Source organism: Pezoporus occidentalis, unplaced genomic scaffold, assembly GCF_034315485.1.
Source record: "Pezoporus occidentalis ecotype Australia unplaced genomic scaffold, CSIRO_AGI_Poc_V1 ctg36, whole genome shotgun sequence".
NCBI classification, from domain to species: Eukaryota; Metazoa; Chordata; class Aves; order Psittaciformes; family Psittacidae; genus Pezoporus; species Pezoporus occidentalis.
In genome coordinates this window covers 3,669,759-3,687,471 of record NW_026915591.1, presented here as the reverse complement: position 1 = coordinate 3,687,471, position 17,713 = coordinate 3,669,759, and the positions used below count along the sequence as shown (strand labels likewise).

Here is a 17,713-nt window from a genome sequence, read left to right as displayed (position 1 = left end):
AAAGCAGCCAGGTGGTTCAGTTCTGTCAACCACTGAAGAAAGTCTTCTTGTCCTCTGCTGATAATTGGACAGAATTGTGTTTGTGTGATCTCAGTCAACCTGCAGGACTCCTGGGGAGCTGTTTGCCCTTGAAAAGACATGCTGGTGCAGCCTGGAGTGCTCCAAGTCGGTTACCAGGTGTTTGAGAGAAGTAGGAATCTAAGTAATCAGGGCTGTGCTCAGTCTCCAGACAACCATGGACAGGGCTGGAATGAGAGATACACCTAAGGATGGAGGTGTTGCTCAGGGCTGTATGGATGCTTTTAACCAGCAGAGATCAATACAGTGCTGTATTACGAGGGCACTAGAGCTGCTGGGCAAAAGCATCTCTGCTCCTTTAGTTCCCAGCTGTATCCTCTGCAGGCACATTGCTGCTGCATTGCCTTGCTGTTTTGCTGCAGCACAGAGATTGCATCGTGGCAAGCCCTGTGAGGCTGCCTTGGGGAAAGGATAAGCTCTCTGGATCCTCTCTGCTCAGCCACAGCTTGGCAAAGGACCTCCCAGGGCCCTACATTCAGTGTTTGTCAGCATGGGGCTGTGGTACCTGTGACTCAAGAGCCCAGGGCTCAGTTTGTGGACACATTGGGCTGTGGTCCTCTTTATATCAATGTGTGGAGGGGTATTCTGTAATGCATGAGGCTTCACAACTGGGTCTAATCCATTTGCTTTGTGGGCTGGAAATGTGCAAAGAATAGCCACATGCCCCTTGCAGGACAACAAGGCCCAGAGCCAGCCTTGTAGCTGCAGGATTCCCCAAGAAAGGCCATAAAGCATCCATCCAGTATCTAGATTTAGAAATGTCTCCAAGGCTGGTTTGCTTTCCACCAGTGACAGAACTGGGGCAGAAAGAAACATGTGAGCAGCGGCCTAATTTCAAAGCAGGGCTGGGTGCCAAACTCGGGTGTCTTATTTTCTCACCTGCCCTCTGCCCACAAGGCCCATCAGATCATCACGGTAGGTGGCTTGAAGCACCTGGACCTTTGTGCTTCATGATCCTCACATTTCCCTCTGTTCTGCTGTTTTTGGTAGCATATTCTGTAACATGCCTGCTGCCCAGTGCCCATGGCCCCTGCTCGAACTGGACCACTCGCTGGTACTTTGTGGCTGTTGTTGGCAAGTGCAACCGGTTTTGGTATGGAGGTTGTCATGGCAATAAAAACAGTTTTGCTTCAGAGGAGGAGTGCATGAGAGTGTGCCACAACTCCACAGGGGTCAGTCCTCTGGAGCACCAGCCCTCTTCTGGCACAGGAGCGCTGCAACACCAGCACACCAGCTCCCGTTCTCGCACAGGGGATGCTCGTGGTCAGCAGCAGCCACCCCTGAGAGAGTCTACAAGTCACAGCCAAGAAGGAAGAGCTTCACTCCCCAAGCAAGACAGACACAGACAGGACAGTCGGAGAACTGAGGTGCTGACAGAGTCTTTGCCAAGGACTGCTGTGCTGGATAGCCAACGCTGGCGCACCCAGCAAAGCAGACTGGACAGCCTGAACCTGCGGCACTTGTGGGAAACAGCAGTACCTGGACCCTTGGAGAGGCAGAGGAGCAGTGGCCAGCAGGAGCTGCCCCAGGAAGGCAGGCAGTGGCAGAAGGCTTTTGGAGCAGATGTTTCCATCACAGAGGGATTTGGGTACCATGCGCCTGCAGACACCTTCCCAGTGCGGGCTCTGCACAGGTGATGATGTGTTTATTGTATTTCTTTTCCTGTTCTGCCAGCTCTTTATGAAGCACCAGAGCAGCTTCCTCTGGAGTGGAAGTGTTGCATCAGCTGGGACCAGCTCACTAGGAACACCGCGCAAGGGATTGGCTATACGTAGAATCATAGAATTGATTCTATGCGTGTGACCCTTTGGTAAATCAAGTTATTCAGGCTATGGAGATACCTGCTGTCCCTTTCTTTGCACTGGAAGTATGGTGTGTGAAAAGACTGCAGGATCCTGGGGTCTTTGTCTGGGGAGCATTCTTACACTGTAAATGAGAATCCATAGGTTTCTCTTGTTCTGACAAACAAATTTAGCTGACTCTCTGACTTCAGAGCCTTTACCTCAGCACTGCGTAGAGCAGCAGTGGGTTGTTCTGGGGAACAACATTTTCAAATGCAGAGTTTGGGTCAGGATCCAGACAACATACCCTGAAAATCAGGAGTGTGTAAAGCAAGATCTAAACGTATCTGCACTGGATCTGTGTCTGTCTGCTGAGCTGAACCTAGTTTCTTCAGAACAGAGGGGTTGTAGGACTCTTCCTGCAGATATTGTAGCATTTGTTCTGTTCAGAGCAGCTTTTGCCATTCAGGGTAGGGCTCCTGTTTCCTGGTGCATCAGCTCTGAGCTGAATAACTAGCCAGTCCTGCTTTGCCCTGTGGTTGTGATTCATCCAGGGTCACATCAGAGGACTCAGAGGAGAGGAAAGCAGCAGTGGTGCCAATGGAATCACTTTCTTTTTCAGAACCATCCTGGAAGAAGCCAGTCCCTCTCTTGTGACAGTAGCTGTGGGGCAAAATGTCCAGCTGATCTGCAGGGCACGCATGTCCCCCTTCTCCAGAGTGGAGTGGATGAAGGATGGCCGACCGGTCTCGTCTGACAGGTGAGCTCAGCTCCTTTCATTGGAGAGCAGATGGGCTCCAAGTAACTCAGAGTTCCTCTGGATGGAAGTTTCTGGCACTCCCATCTAAGATATAATTTTTAAAATCCATTTTAAGATCCTGTTTTTCCTGGGAAGTCTATTTCCAGCAACAGTTTAGAGCCAGACATTGTGTTAAGAAAACCACAGTTAAGAAAAGCCCAGTTACTCTTTTTTGCTTGCAGATGATTGCTGGGACTCAACCTACTCATGGAGAGGGTTGCTGAAAGCAGTTCCCTGTTTTTCCATCTCAGTTTTCTCTCTATTCCTGACCTGCTTTCTGTGGCACTTATTTCCCCTGCATCTGACCCCTCTGTAGTCAACAAGGTTTTGTTTTTCTCTAAGCCAGGGAGGGCACTACATGGTGATGGTTTATGTAAGATCAGCATAAAGGGCTGCTCTACCTTGGGCAGATGCTGTCCCTGGCCAGGCAGAGCCCGTTAATCCTTGCTCCTGTTGCAGGCACACCTACCAGTCTGACAGCTCCTTAGTGATCAGCCTTGTCAAGCCGGAGGATGCTGGGACTTACGCATGCCTCATTTCTGACGGGAAGACAGAGACCCGACAGATTCAGTTACAGATCATAGGTGACTTATCTTCTGCTTACAACTAAAGAGGTAGCTCAGGGCTCCTCGTTAATGGTTATTGACAGCAGGAGCAATAAAGCCAGCTGCAGGAGCAGACTTCCTCCACTGCCACACTGTGCTAGCAGTGTTGTTCCCTCCACGGCAGTGGTGCCCCATGAGCTGTCAAAGCAGTCGGTCTCCTCCACTGTAGGGGTGCCACAAGGGAGTGTAGAGGCAGCAGGGCTTCTTTTTGTGTTGTCTCTTGACAAAGCCTCAAGCCTCAAAGTACTCGCCCCCCCCCCAGCAGTGCCACCCCACAACTGCAGTTGTGGCTTGCCTGTAACCTGCCCATTTCCAGCACAGTGAGCATATCTTCCTCCCTGAGAGCCATCAGCTGCATCCTGATCCCAGAAAGGAAACCCCAGAAGAAAAGCTTCCTGTGTTTTCCTGGGCTCTCCATCTCACACTGTAATGTGACTGCTTTGCCATGGCTGCTTGTGCCGGTGCATTTATGTTTTGTGTTTGGCCCAGACAGGTCCTGCTGGGTAACAAACAGTTCCCTGTTCTGAAAAACGTGCCTTGTTTAAGAAAGAAAACCAAAAACAATATGAAAAACCAGTCTCAAAAGATGGGCCAGCAAAGCTTCCTGTAGTCTTCAGTCACAAAGTATGCTTTGTCACAGCAGTGGCACATGGAGCAGAAAGCATTGTGGCCTAAGGGATGTGGCAACATGTTCGACAGAAGAGAAAAAGGAGTCTAAAACTGCTTGCCTGTAGGTCTGTGACTGTCATTAGCAGACAGTGCAGGTTTACTGCACTAGACAGCCAGAAAACAGATGGCTGAAGGGCTCTTTGGCTTCAGTTCAGCAAGCTCTCCCAAGCTCATAGAAACCGTATGCAAGAGGTCACAGTAAGAAGTGTCCTTTTACTCACAGATGGCATTTTATTTTGAATAGAGTACCAGAGCGCTGCTACGGCAGAGGTTGAGAGAGGTCAGGTCCTTCACAAGGAAAATCATCAGCATTCGGAGCTATCCAGAGGCAGGAAGGTTGTACAGGCAGCCGGTTCCTCTGTGCATCAGCAATTCACATACACGTAAGTGCACATACAGCAACAGTTTGTCCACCATGCCCAGCTGAGGAGCCATATGGTGTCTCTTCATGTAGAAAAGCTGAAGATTGGAGAGGTCCTGGGTCAGCCATTCTGGGGCACGGCTGGGGAGCAAGCAGTACTAAACTTCTGACAACAGGAAAGAAAGAAGATCCCAGTCGCAAGCTACCTTCTGTCCTCCCCAGGGGTCTCTTGAAAGAAGCATGTTCTGAGCAAAGATGTGCAGGGAGGCTGACAGCAAAGGAGCTGGTTCAAACAAAAGTAGAAATATCAGGGCCAGCATCCTTGGATGTTCAAGTTAGTGTAGGCAGAAAGAGAAACCTGTTCTGGAAAACAAGCAAAGCAAGTAAGAACTGCTTAACTACCACAGAATAGGCAGAAATACAGATTTTAAAAGCTCCAGTTACTTGAGTCCCCATCCATTTATTTTAAATATTTTGTGAACAAACCAGTTTGTCTCAAAACTCTCTTCACATACTGGATGGTGTTTTTTATGGCTTCTTGCACGGTTTTTTGGTGTTTCTAGGCCCCACAGAAATAAAGAGCACATTATTTTTGCTCTAAATGCAGCATGTTGGGGCTCTGGGTTAAATGGGACCATGATCTGATCCTTCCCTTCTTTTGAGTTTACAACTTAAAGCCCAGTCAATTTGCTGAACTCCCCAGCAGTCTCTTTAGCTGCTTCTGCCTAAAAGCAGAAAGAAGTGATTCATTCAATTAAGGCTCTTTGGTTTTTGTTTTTTGAGATCAGGAATTCAGGTCAGAGAAGGGGGGTGCAGATGTTTTATTTCACCCCAGGAGCATCACGGTTTAGTTCTCTTCCAAGATGGTGTTTAACTGTAGTTGTAAGAGAGCAAAGCACATGAGGAGATGGGTGGTGCCAGAGCCTGACCCCAGCCTTTCTGCTGCATGAAGTGGATGGCCAGCTCCTGGGCCGTGTGTGCAGTCAGGTGATGGCAGTGGGCTCTTCACACTCCCCTCAAAATACCTGCTCAATTTTGTGTGCCATTTAAGCACCTTGAGGGAAGCTTGCTTGGTTCAGGACTTAGCAACATGAGCACATGGCAAATGGTACAAACACTTCCTGGGCTATTATCCAGGGGGTTGCTATAAAAAACAGGGCTGCTGTCTCTAAGGGTTAAGCTGGCTGGCAGGAGTGCAGCACCAAGTTGTGCTGAACTGCAGCAGGGTTAAATGGAGACTGCTCTTTTCTGAATGTGGTGAGTGAATGCTAGCAATGGCAAGTACGAGAGCTCTGACAGGAGTGCAGGCACTGCCCTTTCCCATTGGAGGCAAAACAGAAGGCTTGTGATTGAAAAAGCCTTGTGCTGAAAGTCAAATGCCAAACAAGGGAGTGTGCAGCTTCTGTTGTGCTGGTGGACTTTTCAGGTTGAAGATGGATAAGAGCGAACCCTCAGCAGTGGAGGCCAACATCGGGGAGAGAGTCAGACTGCCCTGCACAGTGGAAGTGTCGCCAGCTCTTACCATTGAATGGCAGAAAGATGGGCAGCCCCTCTCCTCTCCCAGGTGAGCTCCCCAGCAGCTTCACCATTCCCACAGGCAGGTCCATGTGGAGGAGAACCTCCTCCTACATTGCCTGCCCTGACTCCTCCCTGGCAGAATGGAGCTCCTGGCCATGCAGCTAGGGCCCATCCAGCTTTGTGCTGGCCAGCTTCCCCTGTTAGGAGCCAGACCATACTGCTTGACTGCCCTACCCTCATTCACAGATCAAAGTCTGCATTGAACCCTTGAGTGAACAGCTGTGATACAGCATCTACAAGTGAGCCAAAGCTGAAGTATGTTCATCTACAAGATTAGCAGAAATAGAGCACACAGCAGGCAAATCTGCCAAAAAACAGCTGGCATGCGAGCCAGTACATAGGTCCACAGCAGAGAGTTCAGGGTGCTTGCACAGCTTCCACGGCTACTGGTGTTGCTGTCCTACAGCTCCCCTCACCCTCTCCTCCCAAAACCCCGCACCAGCAGCAAACTTTCTCAGAGTCTAATCCCAACACTAGTGCTGGGATTTGAGAACTGAACTGCTGCTAGACCTTCACTCAGTATTAGTACAAAGTTGTGCACGCTGCTTAGCTTCAGCACTGGTGTCTGGAGTCCCATCGTGACCCAAGCACAGGCTGAGGAGCTTTCTTATTTTGTTCCCCAGACACAGGCAGCAGTCAGACGGGGCCCTGGTCATCAGCCGGGTCAGCTCTGAAGATGTCGGCTTCTTTACCTGCATTGCCTCAAATGGACGTGACCAGGAACAGCACCAGGTTCTGCTCAGACCTCTTGGTATGGGATGTGCGGAGGCATGCATGGCATGTTTGCACACACGTGTCTGCACACAAGTGGGAAAAAGGGAGGGCAGGTGAAGATGGCTTTCTTTTCTGGCCATGCTTCTTGGCTTCTTACATAACGTGTAACAGGCAGCTTGAGGGAAAGGGAAGAGTGAGTTGTGTTACCCAGTGGTAATCTGTGTGTGTCTAGTAGATCATGGTGCTCCAGGCAGCTGAGAAGAGGAACTAATAGTACAGTAAGAATGACTCTCAGGGTCTCGTTTCTAGGACACTGGTCCCACAATTGCTTCTCCCTGCATACAGGAGCAAGAGGAACTATGAGGATGGTTCTTCTGTGCATGTGATGTGCTTATAACCAGCTGGAGGAAAAAGCTCTTTGAGGCCACTGCTACTTGCGCTTGCTTGGGCCAAAGACCTTAGGAAATCCCCATTCCCTATAGCAACAGCATCATAGCTCCAAACATGCTATTTCAAGGCCTAGGGGTTTGTAGCTTATCATAGCATATGTTGGACTTTTCTCATGAGCGAATGCTCCTACTGCCTGGCATTGTCTTCCTGTTAGTGATGATTTTCCTTCTGGTCTAGGAGAGCTGAGGATCACTGGTCTTCTGCCAAGCATCACGGTACCTGAAGGAGGGACTGCTCAGCTTCACTGCACAGTGACTGGCAACAACGTGAATATAAGGTGGTCCAGGTGAGCAAAAATGAGACAGAACTTCCCCTTCCTTCTCTTCTGAAACTGCATCACTTACCCTCGAAATAATAATACAAGATGCCTGCTAGGCAAGGGAGAGACCCATGGTTCTCAGCCCTAACTTAGCATCACCTGCATTTTCCTAAACAACTTGGCTGTTACCGCCAAATCCTGGGAAAGATGCCTGTGGAGTCACCAGGCTCATGTTCCAGCCAAACAAGGAGAAAAGCAGATGTTAAGCTAAGCTTTCATGGAGTTCAGAAGGGCTCCGTGTTGGAAAGCTGGAGATATTACAATAGCAAAAACTAAAATGTGTAATCAGAGGGAGACCTTTAGTTGGTCTTTATAAAACTCTCTCTGCCTAACCCGAACGAACATTTTGGCCCCCACAATAATAGTGACTCTTCTCCCAGTTCCCTGCTGCAGTAGTTCTCTTCCTCTACTGTCAAGTGGGAGCAAAGGAGATTTTAAAGTGTTCTAACAAAGGCAAAGGAAAAGCTGTGTCTTCTTCTCTTGGTGGTTTACAGGGAAACTGAATTTGTGCAAGTGTATGGTCAGGGTTTTTTTTCCCCTATTTGAAAATAACCAGCTTTGTTTTGGAGCTCTGTTGCAAAGGATCCAGAGAGATGGATTGGTAATTGTTTAAATCCCTCTACTCCATGGGATAGGACTGAAGTGGGCCATCTCACAAAGAGCTTTTCTTCCATATAGAAGTTTGGTATTTGAGTTAGCAAAATGATGCAAGTTTCAGAGCCTGAATGAAACCCTTTTCAGTGAAACAAATTTCATTTCCTTGGTAACTAGGAGTCCATAATTCAGGCAGTTTTGCTGCTGGGCACAGAGTATTCCAGGAGGAACAGAACAAACACAATTGTGCTGGTATTTTAAATGTATTTTTTTAAAAGCAAGCTTTTAAGGGAAAGAGGGCACATTGCTCACTGCCCCATATGTTCCTCAAACAATATGCGCTACTATCAATGCCAGCCAAATAAGCATTGCCAGACCACAGCCTGGAGAGAGGAAAGGCACCCTGGATTTGCTCTGAGTTCCTCAAGCCTCAAAAATGTGTAATAGCGGAAAGGGCAATGTCTTTATGCAGAGCACAAAGCCAGCTGCCTCCCACACAGCCAGTGGCCAATGGACGCAGACTCACTTGGGCTTGTGTAAATATCCAGTTGTAGAGCCGGGTCATGGAAAAAGGATTTTTCTCCCTTCCTGCTGAATTTGTAAAGATTCGTTCCTTCCACAGAGCCTCAGCTCCCAAACTGCAGAGAGCTCCTCTGGCCACGTGGGTGGGAATAGTGACACAAAATGGTTTTCACCACAGGAATGGGGTCCCCATGCGGGCAGATGGGCACCACATCCACCTGTCCCAGGATGGAAGCCTGATCATCAGCAGTGTTCAAGAGGCTGATGAGGGATCCTACACATGCAGCGCCTATAGCAGCAGCAACTCCGTCAGTGCCAGCACAGAGGTGAAGGTGCTGAGGAGCCAGCCCAGCCGTGAGTACAACCTGCCCCCCCTGCTTCTCCCACCATAGTGACTGCCTCTTGATGCTCTTGTAAGTCTGCCTATTGACGTGCCCATCCACCACTGACCTCGGGCTTTGGGGAGCAGTAGGAGCTGCTGGGCTGTGCTTCCCATGGAGCCCTGCTTTCCCAGGCCAGAAAAGCAGGACAGCGGAAATGCTTCCCCCCAGCACACATGCATGAGGGTGCTGGGAGCTTAATTAACTTCCCAAGGCCTAAATGTCATAGTTGGTTGACCAAGAAGTTGGCTGCAAGATTAGTATTTGGACTCTGGATGCCATCCAGCTGGCTTTAGACAGGGTGTAGAGTGGTCTCTCCTCAGATCAGCCCCAGAAACTGCATTCTCCTCCTGTGTCTCACCAGAGGTGTCAGTTTCTCTCAACATCCTTGATGTTGGACTAAATTTAAACCAACACCCTTAGAACTGGCAGGGTGGAGAAAGCAGGAACATGCTGTGGGAAACGAAACCTGAGGATAAGCTCTGGCAGTGTGTGTACAGCTTCTTCACCTTTTGCTTGGCTGCAGCTACTGTGAATCGCATTGTGGACCTGAGCAGTGAGTGCGTGGACCAGCCCCACCTTGCCAACTGTGACCTGATCCTGCAGGCCCAGCTTTGCAGCAATGAGTACTACTCCAGCTTCTGTTGTGCTAGCTGCTCTCGCTCCCAACCACGGGCCAGCCCTCCTCATCACCACGGGTGATAGACACCCTGCGGCCACATCAAATACAGGTGACTGACTGCGAGGCTGCACATCTGAACTCTGTCCACTTCCTGCATCAAACTGTTCTGGGAGCTCTGACAGACTGGAAAAGCTCAAGAGGGTGAATTGAACAGCGGGTAGGGAGCGTGACTGTTCAAAGGTGGGAGAGCCACCACCGTCAAGTTTATTGTAAATTTCTCTTTTCCCCACTGTATGGCTTGCTGTAGCTAATCCATTTCTTCACTTAAGAGTAGTTGCTTTCATTCACAGAACAAGATGCTATTGGGAACATAAGGATGCTGTGACTTTAGGAAAGGCACATAACCAGCATAAAAGAGGGAGAGAATAATTCTTCATGCAAGCAAGAGAGAAGTGCTCTTAAAGAAAATAAGCTCTGAAGTGTTTGAAGATGGGTCTGAACTGTTCTAACCAAATCACTAATGAGCGATGAGCATTTGTAATGCTGGGGAGCACTTTAAATCTAAATGCAAAGGACTCTGTCCATGAGAAACAGCTTGATGCATATCAAATTAGCGTTCAGGTCCTTTGAGATTACTAGCTCTAGGGATGCCATGTTACTGGAGCTGTTTTATTCCAGCAGACCTTAGACAAATTTCTAGTTGGCTCAGTTTGGCTTCTACTTCATTGTAATCAGCTTTGGAGTGTAATGCAGAAGTAATGCTTCACAAAAAGCTTTAAGACAAAATGGAAGTATGCTTTTAAACCCTTCCTGAATGTTAGGGGTAATTCAGATGAATATACCAACATGGTTATCTGTTCTGAGATGCTGCAGTTTAAATATCACTCGCCCTAGGAAGGCTCAGGAGACCATTTTAGGGTTGATGTTTCTTTCAGAGCCAGAATTATGCTCTTGAATTTACTGCAAAGCTGGGCTCAGTGGTAGCTTTGCACTGAGTTTCAGCTTGGGTAGTTGAATAATATACACATAGAAAGAAGTATGTGTAGGGGTATTTGATGTGCCACAGTAAAACTTCCCAGTGATCTGTTCTAGTCTTGGGTAAGTCCAGGCAAGCCTGGCTCATGCATGGGGCCTGGGCTGATTGCTGCTGCTATGGGCTAGCAAGTGAGGACTTCCAGATGCAGAGCAGCTGTGGCTGAAAAGCATCCTTTGTTTCAAGACAAAGGCTGAGTGGCAGAGAGCATGCATATGAGGCTCTGAAACTGTGAGTGGGGAGGTGAGATTGTATGATTTGTTAGACCAGGAAAGGCCACTGGATGTGTTCAGTATCTCAAAATGGAATTGTTTTTGAGCAAAAGCCTTTTTTACAGCTTGAAAATTGTCTCCCCAGGCTTGACCACCTAAAGCCGGTGTGAACTCTAAATCCAGTAAATCAGTTCAGATGCACCTAAGAATCTAAAGCCGGTGTGAACTCTAAATCCAGTAAATCAGTTCAGATGCACCTAAGAATCACTAACCTCATGATTGCACTCTCTTCATTCAGGGCTGGACGCACTGCTTTAAGATGTGAACAAACTGCAAAGTCTAAAAGCAGTCCAGTAAAGGAGCAGGAGGTGATGGTCATGCAGCTATTTGGGGGTGGGTCTTTCTGTGGCCTTGTAAGAATCTGCTTGCTAAAAAAGACAAAAATATTGATTATATAGTTAAGATTCTTTAATTTGATTAGGGAAAATATCCTCTGCTGTAATTCACAGGTGCTACAGTATAAGGTTTGATGTTGACAATACCAGCTATAGAGTAATAAGATGGTCCTGAGGATTTCCAGTTGTCTTTGTACATAATTTCACGTTTAGTATCTCAGACCAGCATCTTTTTTGTGTGCATGTGGTATTTTTGTATATAGCATGACTTTGCCTTTTGAGACCAGAGACTAATCAATCACAGACTGTGTGAATTCCAGTCTTAGGGGAGCCCTCCCAGTTCACCTGTGGCAGGCACGGAGGGTAGTCAAGGTCTGGACCTGCTCAGGAGCATGGTTAGAAGTTAATTGTGGTTGTATCAGACCCTTTCATCCCAACATAAGCAGTCAGTCACATCTATAATAACCCTTTCCACACCAGAGGCTCTATTTTTAGAATATTTAAATAGCCTGCGTGGTCAGCTTCCCTTTAAGCAGTATGGGTACTCAGGATGTGTCCAGGGAATGCTTTCTCAAGACTCACAAGGGCTTTAACAGTCCACTGTATGCTGATGGGCAGGACTTTGACATTGAAGACCCTTTGGTTAATGAGTGTTTACTCTGACCTCTTTCCAGCTGGTAACTGTGGTAGTAAGGATGTAGTGGAAGACATGCAGCTCACTGCTTTATGTACATACCATCACTGTTAATAGTTAACTAAAGGTTCTTTTTGCATTTCTTCTATTTGACTTTATGCTTTTCCCCTCTGTGTAACAGTCAGGCACTTAACTGCCTATTTACTTTTTTTGAGAATCAAGATGTCCATTTTCTTCCCTAAACAATGGATTGTAGGAAGGACCCATCCCCTTCACTGTTATCTCCAGGACAGGGAAAAGGTGTAGCTACCCTGGGCTATTTTCAGCTGATCTTGGGGCACCAGGGCTGTGAAAGATAGGGAACAAATAGAGTAAGCTATACAGGGTTTCTTTCCTAGTATAAATGTCTACAAATATTTGCCTTTTTTTTTTTTAAAAAAAAGAAAAGGCATTGGCACTAACTCAAACACCACAGGGAGTGTTGGTCATGACTATTCATATCGTACTGAAAACAGGTGAGAATCTGTAAAGAAAAGAACTCTCAGTTTTCTAGACCACATTACAGCGAGAATCACTGTACTGGCCTGGAAATAGAAACTGCTGGCAAGCTCAAATGCTAGGGCCAAACAAAGGGAGCATTTCTTCTCCTTCAGGTTACCAAGTCTGAGTTTTCCTTGTCTCTAAACTGATGTGGTGCACATAAGAATGCAGTAAGCACCAGTCCTACTAGCAAGGTAGATACCAGCTCACTGGAAGAACAGAAAAGGAGTGAAAATACATTGTCTTCTCATATGGCTCATAGGGTCTTCACTCATTTTAGTATCAGGGGAAAGAAAAAGTGAATTTTCCTTTCCCCCCGTTTTGAATGTATCTTCATATTTACCTCTATAAACATTCAGTTAGAAAACCCAGAATCTGATGTTTTCAGTAAAGCCCTCCCTTTTAGAGCTTTAAATAGTTCACCAGGATATTTGCAAGCTGAGTCTTAAAGTTCAAGGTAACCTAACATGGTGTAAAAACAGAAGAGGTGTTAAGATACAATGATTAAGCTTCTAGGCAGGCAAGCAGAGCTCAACTACATTTACCTAGTAACACAGAAAATACCCAGAAGGGCAAATGTTGACAACAGAGTGGGGCTGGGAAATAAAGCTTTCACAGACAGTGCTTCTACCACCAACATTTATTTCTGTTAAAGCAGATTATAAATCATCAGTACAAATATATATAACTTACATTTGCTTGTAAGGCCAAAGTTTAAAAGTAAAGTTAAAATGAGATGGTTTTCACAAGTCACCAGAGGCAGAACCTGGACCAGCTGCAGCCTTAACCACAAGGTTTCACAAATCAGTGGGAAAAAAAATAAAACCAAAGTTAAAAACCCCTAAGATCTATCGACAGACAAACATAAAATGGTTCCCAGGTAGCCCCAGGATGTAGATATGGTTACAGTAAGTTGTCACAGTAGTGTTAGAACCAATAGATTAAGACAAAGAAACTGCAGCAATACATGAAAGGAAAAAATCCATACTATATATAATATGTAGCCCAATTCCGATAAAAAACAGTAAATTTTCCCCATGGTTTTTGGTTTTCAAACCATGACAATACTGTTCTTTAATTTTCTTTCTTTAAAACTACAATATAATGACTTACTGGTCATGATTGTTGTTGCAATATGCTACTTACAATGAACAGATACAAGAACAAGCTAAAGCCCCTTTTTCCACCCCCCAATATTACTTACAATAAGAATCAGAGATAAATCAATCTTATATACAATTTCTTACATCCAACCCCCTTCTTTTTTAACCTTTGGCAAGATTACTTACAACTCATACAGCTTTTAATATCCAACTATTTAAAATATTCTAGATGCATAAAAATAAAGATTTTGGCTTTACTTTATTCTTTACATATAATATTCACTTTGTTACTCAAAATGGAAGCTCAACTTTTTCCACAAACCTGGCTTTTGTTAAGCAGGTGACGACTTCCCACCCACCCACCCCCACCCCACCCTGTTGTTCCCTGAGGGGGAATGTCCAGGACTTGCAGGGCATCAGAAGGACCCCAGTACAAAAGGGGCCTTCCTTTCTGTGAGATGATGGATGTTTCTGCAGAGAAGGTGTTGGGGCTGGGTGCCTGCCTTTGCTCTGTTTGACTTCCAGCTTTCCAAGTGAGGAGGGAATGCAGACTGGGGTGGCTCCACGATTCCTTTTAAAGAACTGCACATTAAATTCATTGTATGTTTAGATCCTCCTCATAATTGCTCCCTCCTTCTAAACCATTTTTGTTTGAAGGGACCTTTGGGATTATCAAAGCAAACTGATCATAAACAGGCCCCTCTGCTCCCTTTATCCCTCTATCCTAATGTACAATTTATCCAACTCCCTCCCAAGGACTGCTTAAAGTTCAATCTCAAATGTCTTCTGTAAATCACTTGAGAAGGGGTTAGTTGGAGAGGGATTAGTGCGTTGTTTTGCCTTGCCCTCTAGTGCTGCCCACTGTGCTTCAAATGGGTCTACCTGCGGAGCAGGTGCAGGAGGCTGCGAATGCTTGTCCTCTGCAGCCCATTTGCCACCATCGACTCCATTGAAAGCGGTAGAGCCGTTGTGCTGTGCGGGTGGGTTGAAGAAAGGGCTGGCTGTAGCACTGGCTGTAGCACTGCTGCTTTCGTACTGAGGGAATGTCTGCTGTTTGACGAGACTGGGGGACTGATGTGGATGGGCTGCTGGAGTGTGGCTTGCAGTACCAAAGACATTGGCTACCATCTGCGAAGGTGTGATTCCAACCACAGGTACGCTTGGGGCTGCATAGGTCATCCCATTTGCTACAGCATAGGGTTGAGCTGGAATAAACGCTGGCTGCATGGGCGGTACTACACCAACCGGCACAGGCTGAGGTGCAATGAAAGTGCTGACTGGGAAGGCTGGTGCTGGCTGGGAAGGCGCCGGAGGGGGCTGGAGTAGTGGCTGTGGAGCAGGGGCAGGGGCTGGGGCTGGCTGCTGTTGGGCTCTGACAGTCTTTGAGACCTCTTCCAACCAGCGGTCTGCCTCTGAGGGAGTACGTCTGTGATTTCCTTGGAAGAGACTTGGTGAGGCTGCACCTGAGGAGGTGCTGCTCCATTCAGCGCCTGGGAAGGAAAGCATGAGGAAAGTCACTAATATGTCCCCTCCTCATCCTTTTCTAAGTCAGAAAGGCTGGAGGATGTGTACAAGGACAGACAGGCTTCCTCCCTTCACACCTGAAAGACTTCTACCAACACTGGAAGCATCTTTATGTATCCACTGTACTGTTCTGTTATAGGAAGACATTGGTCAAGAAGGGGTACAGGAGAGCTGCTTCACTAAAATGAAGGCTTTTACTTTTTTATTCCTTCTCAGCAGATACCTGAGACTTCAGGGTATGCTGGAGAGCTGCTGCCTGCACTCCTGACTTTGTGGCAGTGATATAGTCCATAACCACTAACTCCTCTAACTGGGGAGTATCAGTTTCTGGATGTACAGCTCAGGACTGGGTGACTGTTAGAACATGAAACTAAGAAACTAAGATTCATTTGCTCTGTTTCCTAAATTAAGGCTTTACCCTCTAAAGGACAGTAATACAATTGTACAGGGAGTTAAAGACAGCGTTTATTTGCCTGTCCTATACACTTTGAAGTCTGAGTACTCACTACAGTATACATGAACACTGAAGGCAATACATCTAACCAAATTGCTATATATATAAACTGTACTAATTATGACTCCTTTATATTCTTCCTCCATCTCCACTTGCTCTTCCCTTACTCCCTTCATATATAACTCAGGCTGTTTACCTCTCAAACTCTTTTGCAATGTTCAACATTTACTTAGCATTTTAGACTTCTTTTCTATAAAACCAGCTGATTTTAACTCACTTATCTTCAATGATTAAAATAAATAAATAAATAAATCAATCAATCACCATTCCTGCCAGTTTCAAACCTCTCCCACCAGGCGAATTCTGCCTTTCCTTCTCCTTGGAGTTTCAAATCCTGTTTCCCTCCCATATGGCTTTGCTAGGTTTCCAATGTGATGAGAAAAGCAATGCTAGAGCCAGATCTATAACTCATGTGTTTTTTGGTGTTTGGGAGTAGAAACCCCCTACTGCTCAGTAATCTGCAGCCAGCCTGATCTAGTTAAACAGCACCTCAAGATCAGTTCACTGCTGTTTTTACAGTGGGAACTGTTGGAGGCAGAGCTCAGGGACTCTCTCTCATGGGGGAAAACTTACTGAAAATGGGTCTGGTACTCTTACGAGGCCAAGCAGAACCTACCACTTCACTTCACTAGCAAAGCAAGTTTCTCTTTCCAAGCTGAGCTTACACCAGAAAGGGATGCTGGTGTGACTGTAGCCTTCTAGCATGCGTGTCCACACAGTGACAACCATTTAAAGTACTATCTAAACTTACTCAGCAGAAGAAATGAACCTCTAAAGCCTTTAACCAACCAACTTAATCTCTCATCACATATGTCAGCGGGAAGAATGCACACAAATTATTTTGGATGTGCAGAAACTCTTTCCCCTTCCTCCCCAAACACACACTATTTCACTGCTTCCTTTTTAATCACTAGATTTTCTAAAATGCTGCCACAGAAAGAATCAGTCCAGCTTACAGACCCAGAACCAGCGAGTTCATCGCTTCTCTCCATCCAGTCATGCAAAAGGCTACTACTTCCGGCTTTTGTTACTGTTCCTTCCACTTGCCATTAAGTGCCATTGACAATTGCCTCAAGGGCTCAATTATGCTTTTGATGCAAGTTCTCATAGCAATGCACCAGATCTAGCTCCAATCTTACCAGTGACCATGGCTGCAGCTCCAGTATTAGCAGCAGGAGCATGAGCCCAAGGATTGGTTTCACGAACTGGCATAGCTGTGGACACTACAGCAGCTTGGGATGGTTTAGCAGCAAGCACACAGAAGGCAGAGGCAGTGCCATTAACTAAAATGGGAGCAGACAACATCAGTGCAATTAATTCATGCAAGGCATGCATGTGACTGGAATATTAGTGGCCATGTCACACGTATAAACATACAACAACTTTAGACACTTCCACATGACAGCAGTTTGTGTAAATTAGCCAAACTGGACTGACAGTTACTAAAGCCAGTAAATTCCATTTCACCAAGCCAAGGTTTGTTAACAGAATTGTGGGATGGTGGATTTTTATGTATTTGGTGAGACCTTGAGTTCTGATGAGCAAGTGAAATTAAATTTGTTGTTTTTATAGAGAATAGATGCAGCTCACCAGGAGTTACTGCATGATAAATTTTAGATTCAAAAGAAGAGCAGACTGTAGATGCAAAGTAACAATAACTGCATTTAACAAGGACAGGTTCTTTTTTCAGACAATTTGTATAAAAGCATATCAGTGAAATGAAGGTTAGAGGCTGCTATAAGTTGTATAGTTGGCATTTCTCCACAACTTAGATAAGAGTTTGTGTGAAAAAAAGTAATCATGTGGTGGCACAAAATCTCTCCCCTTGTGGGATTTGGTTCCTGTGACACACAGTTGGTAAGGTTTTTGCAGTTCAGGAGGAAGGATGTTAAAATAACCACTGTATCAAAGCCAGTCCCTTTTACAGGTAACTATCGTGTGGTAGGTGCACAAACTTTTTGTTAAAAACAAAAACACAGGCAAACTAAACAGACAAGATGAATAAAGCATGATGCACTCCCCCAAAATACTGATAACAGGATTTGCACAAAAATTAAGATCACATGTTACTGGAAAGCAATGTTATGTGCACTCAAGCCTCATCAAGCATGATCACAGCACACAAATCACAAACCTTGAAAGGCAGGAGACTGTGGTGCAACTACTGTCACTGGTTTTGTCATGGGAGCCGAAGAGAAAGGATCTTCTGATGGCGCGCTGAAAGCACTGGTGATCTGAGAACACAGGGCACTGATGCTGTCTGTTTCCCCTTCTACCTCGGGGACT

General features: G+C 46.2%; 2 protein-coding genes across 20 annotated transcripts in view; one reads left to right on the top strand and one right to left on the bottom strand.

Annotated features, from left to right (window-relative positions):
* PAPLN (papilin, proteoglycan like sulfated glycoprotein) overlaps nucleotides 1–17,713 on the top strand; it is a 62,022-nt gene that overhangs the window by 40,941 nt on the left and 3,368 nt on the right. For 3 of the 5 annotated variants that reach the window (XM_062630794.1, XM_062630795.1, XM_062630792.1), the window contains 9 exons: nucleotides 1,069–1,711; nucleotides 2,482–2,619; nucleotides 3,118–3,242; nucleotides 4,177–4,315; nucleotides 5,720–5,857; nucleotides 6,495–6,622; nucleotides 7,213–7,321; nucleotides 8,649–8,824; nucleotides 9,377–9,766. In XM_062630794.1, coding sequence (XP_062486778.1) covers nucleotides 1,069–1,711; nucleotides 2,482–2,619; nucleotides 3,118–3,242; nucleotides 4,177–4,315; nucleotides 5,720–5,857; nucleotides 6,495–6,622; nucleotides 7,213–7,321; nucleotides 8,649–8,824; nucleotides 9,377–9,552 — 1,772 coding nt within the window. In that variant the 3' untranslated portion in view covers nucleotides 9,553–9,766. Of the gene's footprint in view, nucleotides 1–1,068; nucleotides 1,712–2,481; nucleotides 2,620–3,117; nucleotides 3,243–4,176; nucleotides 4,316–5,719; nucleotides 5,858–6,494; nucleotides 6,623–7,212; nucleotides 7,322–8,648; nucleotides 8,825–9,376; nucleotides 9,767–17,713 lie in introns of those variants that run through there. The other 2 variants (XM_062630793.1, XR_009967054.1) reach the window with 2 other exon arrangements.
* The window catches only part of NUMB (NUMB endocytic adaptor protein), a 98,736-nt gene continuing 93,934 nt past the window's right edge, over nucleotides 12,912–17,713 (bottom strand). For 8 of the 15 annotated variants that reach the window (XM_062630803.1, XM_062630801.1, XM_062630804.1 and 5 more), the window contains 3 exons: nucleotides 17,562–17,711; nucleotides 16,567–16,710; nucleotides 12,912–14,879 (listed from right to left, as the gene is read on the bottom strand). In XM_062630803.1, coding sequence (XP_062486787.1) covers nucleotides 14,152–14,879; nucleotides 16,567–16,710; nucleotides 17,562–17,711 — 1,022 coding nt within the window. In that variant the 3' untranslated portion in view covers nucleotides 12,912–14,151. The remainder of the gene's footprint in view (nucleotides 14,880–16,566; nucleotides 16,711–17,561; nucleotides 17,712–17,713) is intronic. The other 7 variants (XM_062630809.1, XM_062630810.1, XM_062630811.1 and 4 more) reach the window with 2 other exon arrangements.